At 32.3% G+C, this 19,463-nt stretch overlaps 1 protein-coding gene across 7 annotated transcripts in view; it reads left to right on the top strand.

The window, feature by feature from the left end:
• Positions 1-19,463, top strand: part of LOC127720635 (uncharacterized) — a 149,120-nt gene that overhangs the window by 94,842 nt on the left and 34,815 nt on the right. The window contains exon 1 of one of the 7 annotated variants that reach the window (XM_052227336.1): positions 6,133-6,288. The exons of the other annotated variants lie outside the window; for them this stretch is intronic. Within the exon in view, the coding sequence (XP_052083296.1) occupies positions 6,232-6,288 (57 nt within the window). The 5' untranslated portion in view covers positions 6,133-6,231. Of the gene's footprint in view, positions 1-6,132; positions 6,289-19,463 lie in introns of those variants that run through there. 7 annotated transcript variants of the gene reach the window in all.

The raw sequence follows: 19,463 nt of genomic DNA, 5'->3' as shown, positions 1-19,463 counted from the left end.
AACTTGTTTTAGTTTATCAGCAATAGTACAACTACTATTTGAAACAATTAAATTTAATATCATGAAAAAACCGCATTGCAATCGAATCCATCTCCAGAAACATAATCTAAAGTAAGACTGAAAGTCGGCAAATAGGTACAGGGTTTGGGATTATCAATCTAAGACCATGCTTGCAAAACAATAAGCTAAACATGTGGATATGTATTTAATAGCTTCTACGTTGTGGACAGATAAATTAAGTGGTGAAGTTGTCGTAAAAACTCTTTCATTCATTGCCAGACAAAAAATAATGGTACATTTACAGAATATGACAAAACAATAAAATCAACATGCCAATATCATAAAATATAATTTTGTAAGCAATGTTGTCCACGGGGTGGCAAAATCATTCATAAATCTAAAGCAGGCTCACTGGAAATAGTGTAGCTTTTTGGGAAGATTTTATGGGGGGGGGGGGGGAGTCCAGACGTCACGTATAAAGATGCTGATGCTGCACAAAATCACTGTGTATTTGTAAATTTAAGTTGTTTTTGTTTTTATGGGGGGGGGGGGGGGGGTGTAATTTAAGGATTACAAAACACGTTATTTCTATGCATATATTGAGTCGTTTTACTTCCCCCAAAAAGGGGGAGGGGGCAAATACTGTATTGTTAAAAATCTATTTAGATTTGAAATTTCTTTGCGTTTCTATCAATTTACAAACACCTTTTTTAGTTTACCTCATGTCGCTTTTCTCGATTCAAGTACAAAAAATGTATATGCAATTCAAAACATATATTTCTTTACCAAAAATGCTTACTAATGAATAGATACAAGCAGCCCCTGTAATAACTAATAGATAATTCTCGCAAAGTGTCAAAGAAAGTGACATAATGTCGCCATTTTGAAACCAAAGCAATACTTAAACGCTTCAAAGACCAAGATATGCCATTAACAGACGACCAATGCGCCATTATTATGCTATTATTTTACCGGGAAAACTAGTCTTATATAGTTGGCGTAGTAATTTAGTTGTCAGTTTCAAACATTTTCAATCACTTATTAAATCGAATTTAGAAATATCAATACAAAAACAGTAATCAAATTGATGTTAAATGAAAGTCAATGTTTGGATGTTCAAAAGTTTGCAATTTAGTTGGTTTGAAATTCAAGTAGAACAGCTGCTGGCAGAGGTGTTCATGCATGTATATTTCCGTCTTACCTGTCACTTTTATGACTTTAAAACGTGTAAACGTGAAATCGACACACATTGGTGTAGTTTTGATTATTTTTTGAAAGTCTTAAAACAGGATGTAAGGAATGCAATGAATTTGTATAAATGTATAATGTGTTTATTTTTGGACAATGATGAAAGATGAATCAGGCAAATTTGGTCTGTACAGGAAATACAGAAACAAAAGAACCAAAACGCTCTACATTCAAATCTTTTAAAAAAAAATAGTTAAAAATGTTCCTCTATATATACAGATGTTATACTACTATAGATAAATAAACACAGACATCTTTTGAAAATGTTTCCCTTTTTTTTTTGTCAACTTTAAATTGCATTTGCCAAATGAAATATTTTTTTTAAAGGCCGTTTATGTTGTATTTTCCATGAGTTCATAAATTTCAAAAATATCCCCAAAGTCTTCTCAATTCAAAGATTTTACATTTTTAAACTGCCAACTTCAAAATGTTAAAAAAAAAGTAGTGTAAGTGACCTATATTTGCAAAGGCCGTTTAAGTGGTAGTTTCCTATGGTTCATATATTTCCAAAATATCCCCCAAAGTCTCCTCAATTAAAGATTTTACATTAAGTTTTCCATGATGGAGTGATGTGTTACACAACCATTGCTGTTGTAATTACACGGAATATTACCAAGAGGATATGTTTAACATGATCAGTGCAACCTGATCAATGCTACAAAAACCTCCATAACTGATTCAAATTCAATTATTTGCACGCTTAAAAACCGACATTGTCAGGCTTATGAATACCATTTTATACCAGAGCAAAATTTTATGAGGCAATGAAAGGACATATAATGTTGTTAAGTCCGTAGAATAACTTGAAGTAATGCTTCTCATGTATCAATTATAACTTTGGTACAACATTTTGTCTCAGTTTAATTACATCTGTGAAGTATGAATAAAACGTTACTGAAAAAGAATCTATTCAGCCATGCAAGGGAAGTTCGATTAGTTCTAAATTGGAAGGTGCACTTGATTAACAGTTGTGACGTTTGTTTTTGGTTTTCCACTAAAAGTTATGAAACTTGCATCAAAACACCTTTTTGTACTCGCTGCAGGAAGTTCAGAAGTTATGTCGATATCGGTTGCTGGACTTCTGAAAAGATTTCATCCTATACTTGAACAGTGCAAGATACGCTCTGTGCAATCTCCTACGAAAATGTGTATACAGACTTGCAATACAAAAAATAAATTTAAACATTTCAAACCAGTTTCAAACTAGTATTCACAAAATGTAAGAGGTAATGATAATCAGTACAAATACCATTATCGATAAGTTTAATTGAAAATTTTGAAGGACCATTTGTAAACTTATTCACTTTATCATTAATATTACCATATCAAAACCAGGTTTTGAAATTCCAATATAAACTGGACTCCTGCAAGTTGAATCAGGCTTCCACAAGAAGTTCCCTATACTTCTGATATTATTTAGGAACAGGATATCTGTACCTTAGATGTAAAGGAAATAAATACTGTACGTCAATTGAAATTTTAGACGTCACTGTTCAAATGCGCAGGATGAAGGATGAGGATGGGGTTCAATGCGAAATTATGAAGACGTTTTCTTAGAATAAAAAGCAATTATTTGGGATTACCAATTGATGTTTGCCCGAATATTTTTCAGTCTCAGGTAGATTCCAATATTGTTTGGTTCAATGGTCAGGAGATTTACATGAAATTTGGCTGTCATCAGAATTCGATTGAGAAAACATAGAATTACCAAAGTGTAGAAAACATTTGTTTTACTTTCAACAAAACCGTATAACCAGGATTTGTTTTAAATGGGATCTATCAATCTCAAGTGTATTTAATCGTAAATTAGATTTTTCTTGATTACTTTTCATCTCAAGTTTCCACAAAACACATCAAAGACGATGATTGCAGGGAAAATACCATTACAGAAATAAATTAAAACATTGATCAGATCTGCAAAAAATGGCGGCAGGTTACGTTCTGAAAAAAAAAAACTATTCGGAAATCTCTCTCTTTGACAATTCAATTATATTGGCGATATAGCACTGAATAGATTAGATACACAATAATGATCACTTGATAGCGACCAAATCGATTTTCTAAGACATGCAAGATTTTTATATCATCTTCAACTCTTTCCAATTTCCTTACAAACTAAATAATTTACAGAAATGCCAGAAAAACCAATGACAAACACAAACATTATCTATTGAAGCAGGTGTTCCGAACGCTCCAGCATCGTTAAATCTGAACCAATCTAACAAACACTTGAGTTTTATGATACTACTTAAGGAAACAGTTCTAGTCATTTCTCCTGTTACAGCTTCAAGTAGCATGATTGTTTTGAAATTAAACTGAAAAATAACAAGTTATTTTAGAAAATTAATTAAGTTTCCATGACAACCGATTTTTTTTTTTTTTTTTTTTTTTTTTTGTATCTTGCAGTGTTAAATTCTGTGCAGAAATACATTTTAATTGAAATAGAACCAGTTAAATTAATGAAATTCCAGCTTTATTTCCTAATCTATAGTTGCTTATGAAAGGGGATTGAAAATACATTTTTTCTTCAAACGACGTTTTGTTTCCCTCAAAATTTGTAAGTTCTTGAAGGTGAAATTCAGCCGCCATTTCAACCTGTATGTCTGATCCGTTCAGACTGTATTTAATGATTATCTAAACAAATGTAATCTTTATTTACCAAATCCTCATTTACCTTAAAATTTTAAATCTCTAAGGATAATATTATTTTTATGATTGTATAATAATAGTGATAAGTATCAGTTAAGTAGTACATATCTTTGGCCATTAGCGAAGATTAACTCAGTCTAAACTAAGTACTAGTATATGTATACATGTATACGGGTTTTTTCTAAAGCAGCTGCAGATTTTGTGATTATATGTGCACATGCAAAATGTCATGAATGTTAAAAAATTTTCTCATTCAGTTCAAGTTGTTGTTATTTTTCGTCATTTCTTTTCGGATCTAATGCAAAAATAATTACATCAAGTACCTATACAGAAAAGTCATTGAAGCCAGAGGAGGAGTTACATCGCTGTCATTTCACACTTGCCAAATGTCATGTATTATTTTTCTTATGTTCGACATTTTCTTCTTCTATTCCATTTATTGGTCTTTTTCTTCATATCTTGTTTGCTCTAATGCAAAAATAATAATATCAAATACCTACACAGAATTTTTTTTTTAATTTTGTTAATGGTCAACATTTTCTCCTTCCATTGCAGAGACCTATGTGACCAAGTGGTCGAAGTAGTTCATCTACTGTACCACTTTCATGTCAACACTCGAACACCGCACGTGACAGGAGCGTTCGACTCCTAATCTTAATTGACTAGGATTGTCAGTTCTCCTACCGGAGGTCGGTGATTCTTTCCTGGCACTCCGGCATCCTCCACCTATAAAAACTGACCGCCACAATATAGCCAATAGTACTGAAAGTGGCGTTAAACACCAACAATCAATCAATCACCATTCCATTCATTCATATTCCTTTTCATTTCTTTTGTTCTACTACAAAACAAAATAATGATATCAAATACCTTTATATAATAATCCTAAAAGCCAGGAGAGAAATTTAAATAAAAACAACTCACTTAAAAACTGCAGGACATCTTTATTTAAAAGGCATGACACTCTATTGATCCTGATCACGATCGTTCGTAGATAGTTATCTATGTGGTCATCTTTAAGGGCAATACTTGTACAATTAAGATCCATTAATACTGATTTGAAATTGATCAAATGTGTAATGATAACAATCTTCGTGACGTAATGAGAAAAACGACATCTTACCTGAACATATTCAAAATTTCTTACATACTAGTTTTTGATTTGAATGACAATTAACCATTCACTTTCAATGATTCATATTTTTGATAATTTTTAAATTTGAAAGTAACCTTTAAAGGCTAAAAAATTGATTTAAAATGAAATTAATTTTGCATTTAAAGTTTGATATTGACATCTTTTTCTAAACTGTATACATGTCGTATATTCTTTTTCCGCAAGTTTACTGTTTTCTGTTTGGTATTAAATTAATAGTTCAGATCCATTTTGTTACATCTGGTGATCCGTTTATTTGGCAATCGCCAATGCCAGTCAGCAGGGTTTAAGAACATCCGTTGTTCGACCTGCTAGTCAAATGCATTTTCTTAAAATATACTTTTTCACTTTTTTGGTCTGTTGGAAAATGTTGTTTTTGCTGTATTTAGACCCTTCTACCACTGCACACGTATAAAATTGCGGTTTTTATCCAACGCAATCATAGGTTTGAACGTTGTTTTCAATTTAGACTTGTCGTATATTAAGATATATTTGAACGTACGTTTAAAAACTGTTTGTCTTTGTCTTCAGAATACTAATCTAAAAGCTAAATAAATATGAAGTGCTATCCTATATTTTGCATAATCCATGACAGTTTCCATAATTGTCTCGACAGGGGTGCATAACTTTACATACGTATTACAGCTATACGTCGGTTCTGACAGTGGATGTATTGTCTGTCCAGTACTACCCTATTGTTAAAATACAAGACTAATCTCTATAATGATGACACATTCATAAATATTATCTTAACGAATTAAATAAATAGTCCTCAAATAATCAATATTTAAAATTTAAAGAAAGTTTTATCAAACTTGTAAGTGGGTGAAAGAAAATGTCTCGGATTTAAATGTCTCAATAAGGTTAAATGGTCCGGAAATGTACCTCGGGGGACATCAAACAAACTCATTAGAATTAGAGGATAATATACGACTTTTAAAGAAGAATTTATATCCTTATTAGGCGTACATTTCAATGTATGTTTCGATGTTCATTTCAATGTTCATTTCGAAGCACTCTGTCAACATCATTAATAGGTGATTTAGATTGAGGTATTGTAGAACAGTTTCACCTGGAGAATATATCAAATAAGAGAAGAATTTCCTATGTACCTGTAACTTTTGATGTAATAAGAATTTAGTGACATATTTGTGTTTTTGTTTACTTTGGAGTGTACGAACATGGCCACAACTTCATCTTTAGATAATAGATCGAGGTCTGCCAAGAAATTGGCCAGGGTAAGACAAATTTAAATTAATTTAAGTCTTAATTATTCTTTTGCAAAGTGAAATTTTGAAGAGAAATGTCGTTTATATACTTGCTTCATCCTCACGTTTCCAAAGCCAAATGTTGAATTAGAGAGAACAAAATGTTTAAGGTTTTTAAGAGAATTTATTATCATTTGAATTTAAGCTTAATAGATTAAACAGTTTGACATATTGATGAATATATTTATAGTATTGTATTGCATATGCAGGTGCAAAAAATACTCACCGGTTATAAATCTTTTAAAATGCTGCACATTTTTGTTAGGTTTGAAGCACGACTGACTTTCTATAATTCAGTGTCTGCTTGACTTGGAAGAGAAAGCTTGAACAAATAAAGATATTTTTGTGAAAATCTATAGAATTAGTATATGCATGGGTCTGCTGGAATGTCTATGGATGTATCTATCATGTTTATTTGAAGTCGAACCCACAAGCAAAAAGATCTTCTCTTGTTTGCAAACATCAGAGTTCAAAATACTGATTTTGGTTTTTTCATCTAACCAGTTCTTCAATTTCATACAATGTTTGTTGCTAATAATGCAGATGAATCTGTTACAATAAGCATGCGCATTGATTAATGCTGTTATGACATGTAAACTGTATTGACATGCGTGTCGTGTTTCTCTCCTATTTATATATAAGTAGAATATCCTAATGTAACATTTCCCTTGATATTCACATTATAAGAAAGTCTCAATACAAAGTAGCAGTGATGAGATTTTCATAACGCCCAACGTCTAGACGAAAACCAATTACAAATTTGACTCTCTGGGAAATTACATCCAAATTAAAATAAATCGTCTTCTATGTGGAATTCATTAAAAGAATTAAGAGTTACATTGACAAATAAACCCAGCAACATTTTTATAAGCTTTACTACTTTTCTGTTGCAAATTCGAAATGGTCCATTATGCGATATTACAGATTTTCGGGTATTAGGAATAATCACGCTGAGGCGCTTGGAGCATGGTACCCCTTTTTCTTTATCTTTTTTTATTGTGTTGAATTTGTCTCGTACATATTCTTTAATATTTTAACTTATCTCAAATTAGTCAATGTGTTCTTGCTTTTATCCATACATTATTACAATTACAATAGATTCTGTTATCATTATATCAAATATTGAATTCCACACCCTAAAAGAGATAAAAATGAAGAAAGAGGATACAAGTCCCAAGCGCCTATGAGAATGATGGCAAAATGGGGACGACCGTACTCAGATGGAAGGCAAGTTTTCCTTTTTTGAGTGGGATATATCTCCCTGAAACAACAACAATAAAAAACGATAAAATGACATCTTGAGGACACCATACAAGCAACAAATAAACACAGTGTTTATACCATGTCAGGCATGTTGGATGTAGATCTATCTGACAATATATGCAAAGCCAGTTGAAGTTTATAAGTATATTTAAGAATATCTTGCTGTAAAATCAAATTAACTTTTCATTTTTAAGTTGTATTTTATTCAAATATTTTGTCACAGAATTTATCTTGCTTACTCTCGATTTTTACTTTTCCAATTGATTGTTTTATTGAAAATATCTGACCTAATTAGAATACACATTACTTGTATAGGAATGATATTCATATCCTTTCTATTTGTCATGTTAACCATAGTTTTGATAAGGAGTACTTATTTTGTGTATTCCCCTATTACTAGGTCAGGTATAGTTCGATAAGAAAGCTAATTTAATGAAATCAGAATTGGTTTTGTCGTGACAGTAGCTAAATTTTATGATAAATTTACCTAATACAGGTAGATCTTATTATTAGTGAAAGTTTATGTATCCAAGTAGCCCAAATCTGTGACCATTGTATTTTTCGGTATGTACTGTATATAGGCAATTAGAACACGTTCATTCTTGGCTTCGTTTCGTTGTATGTTTTAGATGCACACCAAGAGTGCGTTAGTCCGATCTAATTTACACGATGATATTTAACCCGAATAATTCAGCCCTTCACCGTAATCGATCTTTCCTACTTGCGTATCCACACTCGTCTTAAGGTGGCACGGTAGTATTTCCTGGCCCATAAGGGATAATGATAGCCTTTTTAGGATTTTCACCACTTTCTAGCACTGCGAAAAATTCTACATACACAGTTAACTGAAGTACTTTCATTATACTAATCAGAAATAAATTTGAATATGTATCATGACCGTTTACTTTTTTTGCTATTTTTAAAAACCTAAGGCCACTAGTGCTTTTAGGTCTTTTATCATGCAGTGAATACAAAATTTAAAAAAATTCTCAAAAATTCATTTTCACCTTTTTGTAAAATTATTTCATATTTTTCTACACCTGACTCATCCCTCAGTTTGGGAAAGTATGTTCAGTTGATACTGTATTTTTAGTCCAATCACACTGTTCAGATACATTGACTTAAGTAGGGTACACAAAAGAGCAACCTAAATTCTGGAATGCAAATACTACCGTGCTACCTCAACCAAGACATTACAAACTTGAAATCTGTCATGACACCTATGATGCATAGACTTCTTACTAGGAAACATATTACAATAAAGAATACTAGTCTTCACTTATTTCTTACCAAAAAAAAATTAAAAAGTATACCCCTACCCCAGCTGGCAGATTTTCACTTTTTTTCATCTGAACATTTTTACTTAAGGAGTGAACAAAACCCAAATATATGTTGTTTCAAATCAACACAGAAGTAAACCATGGTGATTCAGGAGGAATTATTGGATTGCCAACTCTATTTATAGTTAATCTGACTGAAAGAAACAGTTTAAGCACCAAATCATGAAAACTGATAGTAAAGTCCATTCCACATTTTACAGCATGCCTTACATTCCTTTAAGCATTTCCAGATTATGAAGGCAATATAACAAGACTCTTTAGATGGCAGTTTACTATTATTCAAAGATTTTTTTGACAATACATGTACTAGAATATATCTTTAAGTTGACTCATTGTCTATTTCTCATGTATGCATTCAGTTAAATTATGTCCCCTTACATAATCAATTTAGCTTTATTGTGCTTTTCAGGGTCAGAAAATCAAATAAATTAATGACATTTGCATGGAAAATGAATAAACTATTTAATCTTGCTGATATACAATCATAATCACATTCTTTGTCCAAAAAATTGTCTTGTCAATGTAAAGAAACCCCTAATGCTATCTCTATTTCAGCTAAATATGAGGGCTAAATGAATAAGTAAGGATCCCTTAACCACTTACTAGTTCCAAAAAAGCTCTTTACTGGTGTCATGTTACCACAGAACTACAAATTAAACCTGAAGAAAACTAGTATAGCTGTACTTGTGTGGAAAAAAATAAAAAATTATGCACTTTATTTATTACGGTGAAAATTATAGGAGGTACAGGCGACTAAAATATGTTGCGTCTCAAATTCCAGTTGTTGCACAAGTGTCAGACACTGCGAAAAGTTAAAACTAAACTTTATAATTAAAAATGTATTGCAAGTTACTTAAAAATAAAGAAATTTTACTTTCTAGGTAAATATTAACATTATTACCCACAGATCAGGCAAAATTTGCTGAATCAGCAATTTTCACTCCCAGGGGTGAAATTTAAGGGCTGTTTTTATTCTAGTTGCCCTTAATCAACTTTTTATTGATAAACTTACAAATTGCATAGGTAAAACAAATACCTTTATTGATTTTGTGTAAACATATATATCCCAGTTAAGGTGGCACGGTAGTATTTCCTGGCCCATAAGGGATAATGATAGCCTTTTTAGGATTTTCACCACTTTCTAGCACTGCGAAAAATTCTACATACACAGTTAACTGAAGTACTTTCATTATACTAATCAGAAATAAATTTGAATATGTATCATGACCGTTTACTTTTTTTGCTATTTTTAAAAACCTAAGGCCACTAGTGCTTTTAGGTCTTTTATCATGCAGTGAATACAAAATTTAAAAAAATTCTCAAAAATTCATTTTCACCTTTTTGTAAAATTATTTCATATTTTTCTACACCTGATTCATCCCTCAGTTTGGGAAAGTATGTTCAGTTGATACTGTATTTTTAGTCCAATCACACTGTTCAGATACATTGACCTAAGTAGGGTACACAAAAGAGCAACCTAAATTCTGGAATGCAAATACTACCGTGCTACCTTAACTCGGTCTCATCAAATCATTTGCAGTCACGTCACAGTCCTTACAGCTGAAAGGACGTGCTGGATCAGCTCCTCATTATCTGCTAGCTGCAAGATGTTAACCTGGGTGTATGGTTCAACGACACACTGATCTATATTCACAGTAAACTAAACTGACTCAACGCTGTACAGTACAACAAGTTGTAAATAGTCCGCGTTAGCATGCACTCCAAAACCCAGAAAATTGACCAAAAAATAAAGAATAGAGTAAAATCGGGCAAACAAATAAAGAATAGAGAATAATGGGCAAAATTGATAAAGAATAGAGAAAATGGTATAAAACATTAAAAAATAAAGAAATGAGAGACCCCATCCAGACCCTTGTTTAAGGAATGCACGGTAAATGCAGAATATTCATTTACATTTAGTGCCAGCATGATGTACGATGTAAATATGGTTATTCATTGACAAAGGTAACATAGTAGCCATGATTGGTCTGTTATAGGCAGATTTTAAGATGCGTCTTAATGAAATTTTAAATATTAATATTTTACAATAATCATTACCCAAAAACTTAATTTTCACTTACGCTTTAATGATTTAGTACTTGCTTCTAGTTTTGGCGACCTATGTTTATGTCACTATATCGGATTTTTTTAACAGGACATTGATACACTTCCGTGTTTCTTGGTGTTCACGGTATTGATTTTGGTTTAGTTTTGATTCTTATCTGTACATGTATTAAACTTTTGGTTATGGAGTTTTTTTATTAGCTTGATATCTTGGTCAAAACTCTACTTCCAGTCGGTTGGTCTTGTAGGGCAGTGAGTGACCCAGAATCCCTGGTTAATATTAATCTATGGATCAGTGTTTCTATTTTCATTTTGCCACCGTAGCTTCGGTACTCTTCTATTACAGTTAACATGGATCGAATGTTTTTCACTTTGCGTTTTGTGTCATGTTTCTGTCCGGAAAGGTTAACTGCTGTTAAAGAGATTTCCGATTTCAATCACGTTTACAAATATTGGTTCACAATAATACAATTATGTCAATTTTGAAAGCGAATAGTTGTATTTATCAATGAACAAAAATAAAAAGATTTTGTTCCGAATGATTCGACTTCCAGGAGACCTCAGTGTTGTTACACGAATTGGAAAAAATTAACGAGGAAAATTTGCATTTTCTTTTATAACACAAATCTTAAAACTACAAGATCAATAAACCGCTTTAGTTGGATTACAGTTTCACTTGTTAACCAGAGTGATGCTTTATTGAAGAAAAATTAGAAACGCAAACTTCACTTGGCGTGAATTTATTGCTTTCTTTTTATCGCAAACGACCCTGCGGTTGTAAACTCAAGTCAGAAATAAAAGAAGGATTTTTACTACCAGAATAAAAGAAAGATTTAACTTTGGCACTGATTACATTGTGACAGAGACAATATATTGAGTGCATTTATTTTACTGAAACGAAGAAAAGCTTCAAACCGATCATATTTATGAAGTAGGTCACCAAAAGGGGATCGGCATGTAACTTTTGTATATATAGCAGAATACTTCAAAAAATCATTTGAAAAAGATTTGGAACTTGACGGATGTTTAACTTTAAGGCCTAATTTTGAAAAACTATACACTAATTTGACATGCACATCTATACAAAGTTTCGTGTCACCAGTTACATTCAAATTTATTATTGGGAAAAACTCTTCAGACAGATTTATTATTCAAAATTATATTTCTTGAAAACGAGGACATGTGATATAGAGTATAATTTGAAAACTTAGAAATATAGTCCAGAAAAATGTTTCCTGTCCATGATGCATTGCGATACACACAATCACATTTTCATGAATTAGATATATAGCTAAAGCTTTGAGGTTGTAATTATGATTAGTCGTAGAAAGCTGTAAACTTCATTACAGAACCGGAAAACGTTTTCTTCAATTAATGTACTCTTTAATTGTTCTACAAGCGTTTGCATAACCATGATGCTTGATCTATGTCATTGAATCTGACAATTATGAAAATCGGAGAAACGTGAAACGACATCAATGCACGCAGGTGTTCGGTCATTGAAATTGTAACACTTATATATACACCTTTTTCATATTTATGCTAGCTTTTTTGGTGACATGCTCTCGTTGGTCTCTGCTTAGCCTACTCGCCTTAAGTGCAAGAGGTCAAGGGTTCGATGCCTGGTTCACAGCGCGGATCCGGCCATTTTGAAAAAAGAGAGGTTCTAACCCCCGGAACACTATGAAACGTTCACATAACTAAAAAAAACTAGGATCCGCCAATGGGTTCAGTTAGATAGGACACTTTAAAATTTGTATTATTCTTATGGTTCTCCGACAAGTTCGTGGCATTTAGGAGGAAGAGTCACCACTTCAGACTGGTTGGCTTGATTTCAAAATTAAATAAATATCCGGGAAGCGTTATCCGTCTTCTAACTCCTCTGAACTGTAACTTTACACATAAGAAGATTTAAAAAGTGGCTCGGCGTGGCTGTAAAGTACACTATGACATCTAAAAATAAGAAGATGTTGTGTGATTGCCAATGAGACAACTTTCCACCAAAGACTAAATGACGTAGAAGTAACATATACAAGATGCACATGTTATAGGTATAAAATATGCATTGGTATTGCAGCTGGGCGAAAAACACCCAACAACCAACCAATCAATCAATCAATATGTCAATGTCTCGTGCCACGATGTTGCTTATTTTGATAAATGCAGTTAATGTCGTAATTTTCAATATAATTTTATCATACGGAAGTGAAGCTTATTAGCTCAGTCTGAAAATGTGCCTTTAACCATAATGTCCACTATATGTCAATTGCTTCAAACGAAAGTTATTTGCCTGTAATTGGATTCAAACTATCCAGGATCTCGTTAAACGAAATTAATGTCTTTGCTTCTAAAATCAAGTCCATAGAATGATTTTTTCGACAAAAAAAAAAAAAAAAAGAAAGAAAAAACGAAATAAGATTTGCTTCGTAATACAAACATTTGATAGATCAATCAATTCAAAACAACCTAGTGCACATCAATTTGAATTTAAGATGAACATTTCCTTCAATTTTGATAATCGTTAGTAATTGCATCGCAATCTTGCAAGCTCTCTCATTAAGTTCGATTGAAACCTGTTTAATTAAAGTCATTCCATTTCTTGTAACATGCAAGCTATCATTCATCATTGTTCGTTTTTACAGAGTAATTTGTGATATGCGATTTATAATGTTGCACTGTCAAAATGAAATGCTTTTATCATTACAATCTTTGACAGATTTCACTTAAACTTGATAGGAAGGTTAATCTATCCTCTCGAGTATCTCTTTGCAAATGCCGATGCGTATACTTTGCTTCTAGCATACTTTATATACATTTGGCTATGTAATTATCCAGAATTATTTTTAAACATGCGGTGTACAAAATAAGTGCATTTTCGCTTCAATATTGTTTACCAGATCGAAACACATTAAATGAAAAGACAGTTTTTTATCAATATATTTTTAAGGTTATTCAAGGGTTAAGGATATTGTGTCTTATTTGTTTTTATGACAAAATAACACAACCGCTCTCGACAAGTTTTGGAATTCATTTCCGTTTCCGGATTTAAATAAATTCGACTCTGAAATTATAATTTGAAGTAATTGATAAAAATATTCACTTTAACTTCAAAAAAAATAATTCTTTGTTTCATTGAATTATGCAAGCACACAGACAAGGAAACGGGAATTAGAAACACTCGATTAATTAAGGCTTAACATGTTTCGTTCTGTCAATATTGATTTCCTGAGTCACTTTAGACTAATATTTTATCTAAAGTTGATTTTATCTCCTTTGAGCAATTGCAGAAAAAACGTGACTTTGAAAATATTACACTTTAATCTATTTTCACATTATATTTTGCTATCAAAGATAGCCAACACATTTATTATACATGTATAGGTGTGTCTATGAAGGGAGAAATAGTTGTGTCGTGTGAAATATAAATGACCGTAAATACTTGAAGGAAGGAGTTAGGACAGACAAAACATTATATATATGTAAAATATGTAAAATCTTAGGCATTATTTTTGCTCGCATCAAAAGAGATTGTGTCATTATTTCCTTTGATATTATTTCACACCGAGGCAATTTTTCAAAAGGTTTCTCAACCTCCCCCAAAACTGATAGTATCGCAACTTCATCAATCTAATTAGAGTAACTTCTGTGATTTCGCTATGGTTGTAACAGCTAGATACATAGCGAGTCCTCAGAGCGAGTCAAGATATAGATCTGGATTTTTATCATATTGATAGCTTCTTTGAGAATATAACAATAATATGGCATTTTTATAAACATTTCAAAAAATAAAAAATGGCTCAATACTTCAACTTAGTTTTGAAAAAGTTAAGAAATTATACCAAAATGTATGGGAAAGACATTCATGACCAATTAAAACACAATATATGTTGGAAGTTAAGCTTAGTACTTATTTTAGAGACGTTTTGGTCAAATATGTCTTTCGATGTCAGAAAAATAAATAAAAACAAAAACCATGCATGATATTAAATAATGTGAATTATTTGTATCAACATTGTCTTCAACTGCAATGTGCATTTTGGTCCCATAACACCCAGCTGTTCACCATTATCATACAGTGATCTCAGCAGACCCAAAAAGGGGGGGGGGGGGGGGGCGTAATGGGCGTACCCACTCTTTGATCGCCAAAATTATTTATTTTTATTAATTTCACGATATATATTAAATTTTAGTATAAAATCGTCCAAAAAAAGTTTTACTCAATTCGCTCGCTTTATATCTTCAATTATCGGGAAATACCTCCCCTGTCAAAAATACATGATCATTTAGTATTGAACTTTTTATTAAACATATGAATTACACATTAAAGTGTTATTTTTTAATTATAGTTGCTTGGAATAACAATCTTATGTGTAAACAAAACAGTTCGGAAAAAGAGTTTATCCTTAGTCAGATTTATCAATTTCAAGATCAATTTACACCTAAATTATGGTTTATGGTCCGTAGAGAGACGTTTTACGAACTTCATCATCTATTTAAAAGGTTTGATCAAATATTGCTTTGTGCATGGTTGAGAGAGAGAAAACAAGGCACCGAGGCTCAGAGTCAAACACTGTTTCCCTCGATAATAAATTTTATGTAAAAAACGAAATGAGTTATTGTCATGAAATGTGTGTGTTATCTTGATTAAAATTTTCATTTTAAAAGTATTTGGTTATAGCGACATGTTTGTTTAATTTATCAACTTCCGACTGAACTTTATTGACATTTTAAATGATACATTTGAATTTAAACTGTCATTTTCGATAAAAATAGCACCAGTTTTAACATGTATACACGATATATACTAAATTTGGAATACCTGCTTTAATTTTGGGCTAGATAATTCAAGAACCGTTCAACGGGTATTATACAAACAACAATAGCATTATTCGAATTCTTCCTCTATGATCTTTTATTAAAAATTTCATGCATAAAAAAGACAACAGTCTAAATTATAATCATGACTTTTATAATTATACCATCTAAGAAAAGAAAAAAAAGCAACTGCATGAGAGCATGATTGGGTGTGTCTCACTTTTTGTTGAATAGAAATATGGTCACTTGGTCTTCTTAATTTCGACCGGCAGTAAAAACATTGCCAAAGTGGGTGTCCGTTTGGCTATTCGGGATGAACAAGTACGCAGCTTCGTCCAGTCAGAAGGGGAACGTTAAATCCAATGCCTCGTGTCAAGAGAGTGCCCCGCTCCTTGAGGGGTTCGTAGGTGGACTGTCGCAAGGCAAAATGTCTTTCCCTATCCAATACACCCTCATTTTCCAGTGGCAGTCAAGATTTCCCCGACCTTCATCCCGGACAGCCTCTACTACAGGACTATTGTTGTTATTTTTAATTTGTTCGAGTCCTGAATTCGAACATGCATGAAATGTTTGCCACTGGACGTTAATCAACCAGCAATCAATTATTTTCTGTTAAAAAGAGGTCCTTTTCAGGTTAATTTTTCGACAAAGGTAAAACAAATGACTAGAAGAAAGTGTCTTGTATGTTTTTGCCTAGAGTTGACCATCGGATGTTTAAAATAAACACGATCAATAAAAATACCGGGTTTATAATTTTGAACGCCACACGCTCGTTTCGCCAACAAAAGACTCATCAGTGACGCTCGAATCAAAAAAGTTATATTTTAAAAGGCCAAAATCAAGTACGAAGTTCAAGAGCATTTAGGCATAAATATTCAATTTACCAAAGTTCATTCGAACAAAGGGATGTATTGTCTTATGTATATAGAAATACATTCTTTATCTGTTCGATTGAAATATTCTTTAAACTTTTAAAAAAAAATGTAATTTATATATTTATGGTATGTATAAATGAGGGTCTGGGTGGGGTTTACAGAAGAGAGAATGTTGTGTCATTACTACATCAAAATAGCCCAAGAAATAAAGAATAGAGAAAAAAAGGCAAAAGCAATACAGAGTAGAGAATAATGGGATACTATAAATAATAATAGAGAAATCGGGCAAAAACATATAAACAATGGAGAAATTGGGCAAAAACATATAAAGCATAGATAAATTGGGCAAAAACATATAAAGAATAGAGAAATTGGACAAAAAATATAAATAATAAAAAAATTGTGCAAAAACATATAAAGAATAGATAAATTGTACAAAAACATATAAAGAATAGATAAATTGGGCAAAAACATATAAATAATAGAGAAATTGGGCAAAAAAATAAAAATAATTGAGAAATTGGGCAAAAACATATAAAGAATAGAGAAATTAGGCAAAAATATATAAAGAATAAAGAAAAATGGTTAAAAACTATTCTAAAAAATAACCTACAAAATTAAAGAATACAGAAATAAAGGACCCTCATCCAAACCCTCATAAGTAAGGATAATGTAACATGCTGTTATTTTATTTACTTTTATATTGATTGCTATGGTTTGTATCATCATAGGGAACATCTGTATCTGTCACACGTCTCAGTGTTGTTTACAAATACAACGAAGGCAGATAGACACTGGACAAAACTGGTGGTTTTGAAATTCCTGATTATTTATTTGTATTTCTGAAAATATTATTACTCGTGTTAACCTCGGGATGATTGGACGCTTGCCAATTCGTCAAATGTATAGGGTTAGCTCTTCAAATTCGATTGGACGCTTGTCGGTTCGTAAAGTGTATAGGGAATAGCCCTTCATAATTCGGCTGAAATTGTTGAAGTAGTGACAAGAATGGTTACAGGCGCGGATCCAGGATTTGATGCTAGGGGGCGCTCCACAAAATAATGAATAACAGGCCATTATTTTGACACAAAATTGGCTGTAATTGTACCGTTATTACATTATGGGGGGGCTTGCGCCGCCGTATGCCCTTTGTCTGAATCCGCGCTTGTGTTATTCATTTTTAAACACAGAAATAAGGACCGTTTATGTTATGTGTATCCATTTACGATGCAAGGTTGGCATGGTACATCGAGGTTTTCGTTATTCACATCTCAACTTTTTTTAATATTTAATCGTCCAAAAAAATTGTTTGACTCGCTTCGTTCGGCTCTATACCTTCAATTTTCTGGAATTACGCCCATTTGCTGTATTCAAATCTCTAGTTATGACACACAGTATAGATATTATCTATTTATATTGGAGAAAAACAGTTAAGAAAATCAAAAGAAATAAGTCGTGCTATCGAAAATTTAAGCTGGTCCATTCTTATAACATTAGATTGAACAGTACATTTGAAGTTGAGCCTGTTCCTCATAAATTTACAAATTACATAAACATAGGAGTATAATAAACTTATTTTATGGTGTGTTAAATAGATAGAATATATACAGAACGACTGTTTCAATAATAAATTGTATACAGCAAGACGAATTGTATTCTTAATAAAGTTCCAATAGCCTCTAGATGCTTTCAACAAGTTTTTAGTGTTTATTTTAATAAAAACTTTAAAAGTGTTTCTTTATAATTTATTACACACAAAGAAGTATGCTTATGTATGGTTAATATTTAGTCCCCCGCCCCCTGTGCGTAAATAAATTCTAAGGATAATCCCGATTGTGTATGATATTGCATATTTTATTTAAATTCTAGACAAATTGCCATAGACAAAACACACTTTCCAATTCGGGTATTTGGATCAACATATGTTTCATAATCAAGTTGTGTATATGTTGTGTTTCCGACTGGAGACTTTACCACCCAATGTTTCAGTCGCCAACCAGACGACGAAGAATCATTCTGATTATGCTACAGTTAATTCTACTTTATCAAGAGTTCAGTGATATATGATCAACAAATTTATATCAAAGTCGCGAATCTTTGAAATCAGGCGTGAAGTCGGGACTAATGAAAACAAATTGTGTCATCCATCCCGAGCCATTACACAGGAAATCAATAGAAACTCTCTTGATTTACATCAGTTTGTTTGTTTAAGATGTTTGCGTATTCATCACAGCATTGCTTTTATGCGATAATTTTCTGATGTTTCGGTAGAATCTGTCATATAAATGTCATTAATTGAAAAATATAGTTAATGTAATGACCCTATAGATAATATTTTGCTATTAATGCTTTTGCGTTTTTCATCACGGTTGTGATTGAAACGGGGGCCTCGATGGCTGATGGGTCCAACTATCCCATCTACAGTAATCACTAGCCTGTCAACTCCCAAGTTGTGATCGAGTTCGAACCCACTCGTGGCAGCTAGGTGCGTTCGACTCGAATTGGTGAGGGTTACCAATTCTCCTGCCGAAGGTTGATTCTCCTCTCTGTGTACGCTGGCTTCCTCCACAAATAAAAACTGGCTGCAACGATATAGCAAAAAGTGTTGAAAGTGGTGTTAAACACCAAAGATCAATCATGATTGAAAAGAGACATTGAGTGAACGTCAACAAGACAGCAACCCTACAATATAATAAGTCATTAAGCTTCCAGAAATTTGTCTATATTTAAACTTTTCTGGTTTGTTGAATTAGCGTTTAACTGTGACGTTAAATTCAATAAAGATACC

Source organism: Mytilus californianus, unplaced genomic scaffold, assembly GCF_021869535.1.
Source record: "Mytilus californianus isolate M0D057914Y unplaced genomic scaffold, xbMytCali1.0.p SCAF_11, whole genome shotgun sequence".
NCBI classification, from domain to species: Eukaryota; Metazoa; Mollusca; class Bivalvia; order Mytilida; family Mytilidae; genus Mytilus; species Mytilus californianus.
The sequence above is the reverse complement of the archived record's forward strand: the minus strand, read 5'-3'. Positions and strand labels throughout refer to the sequence as shown.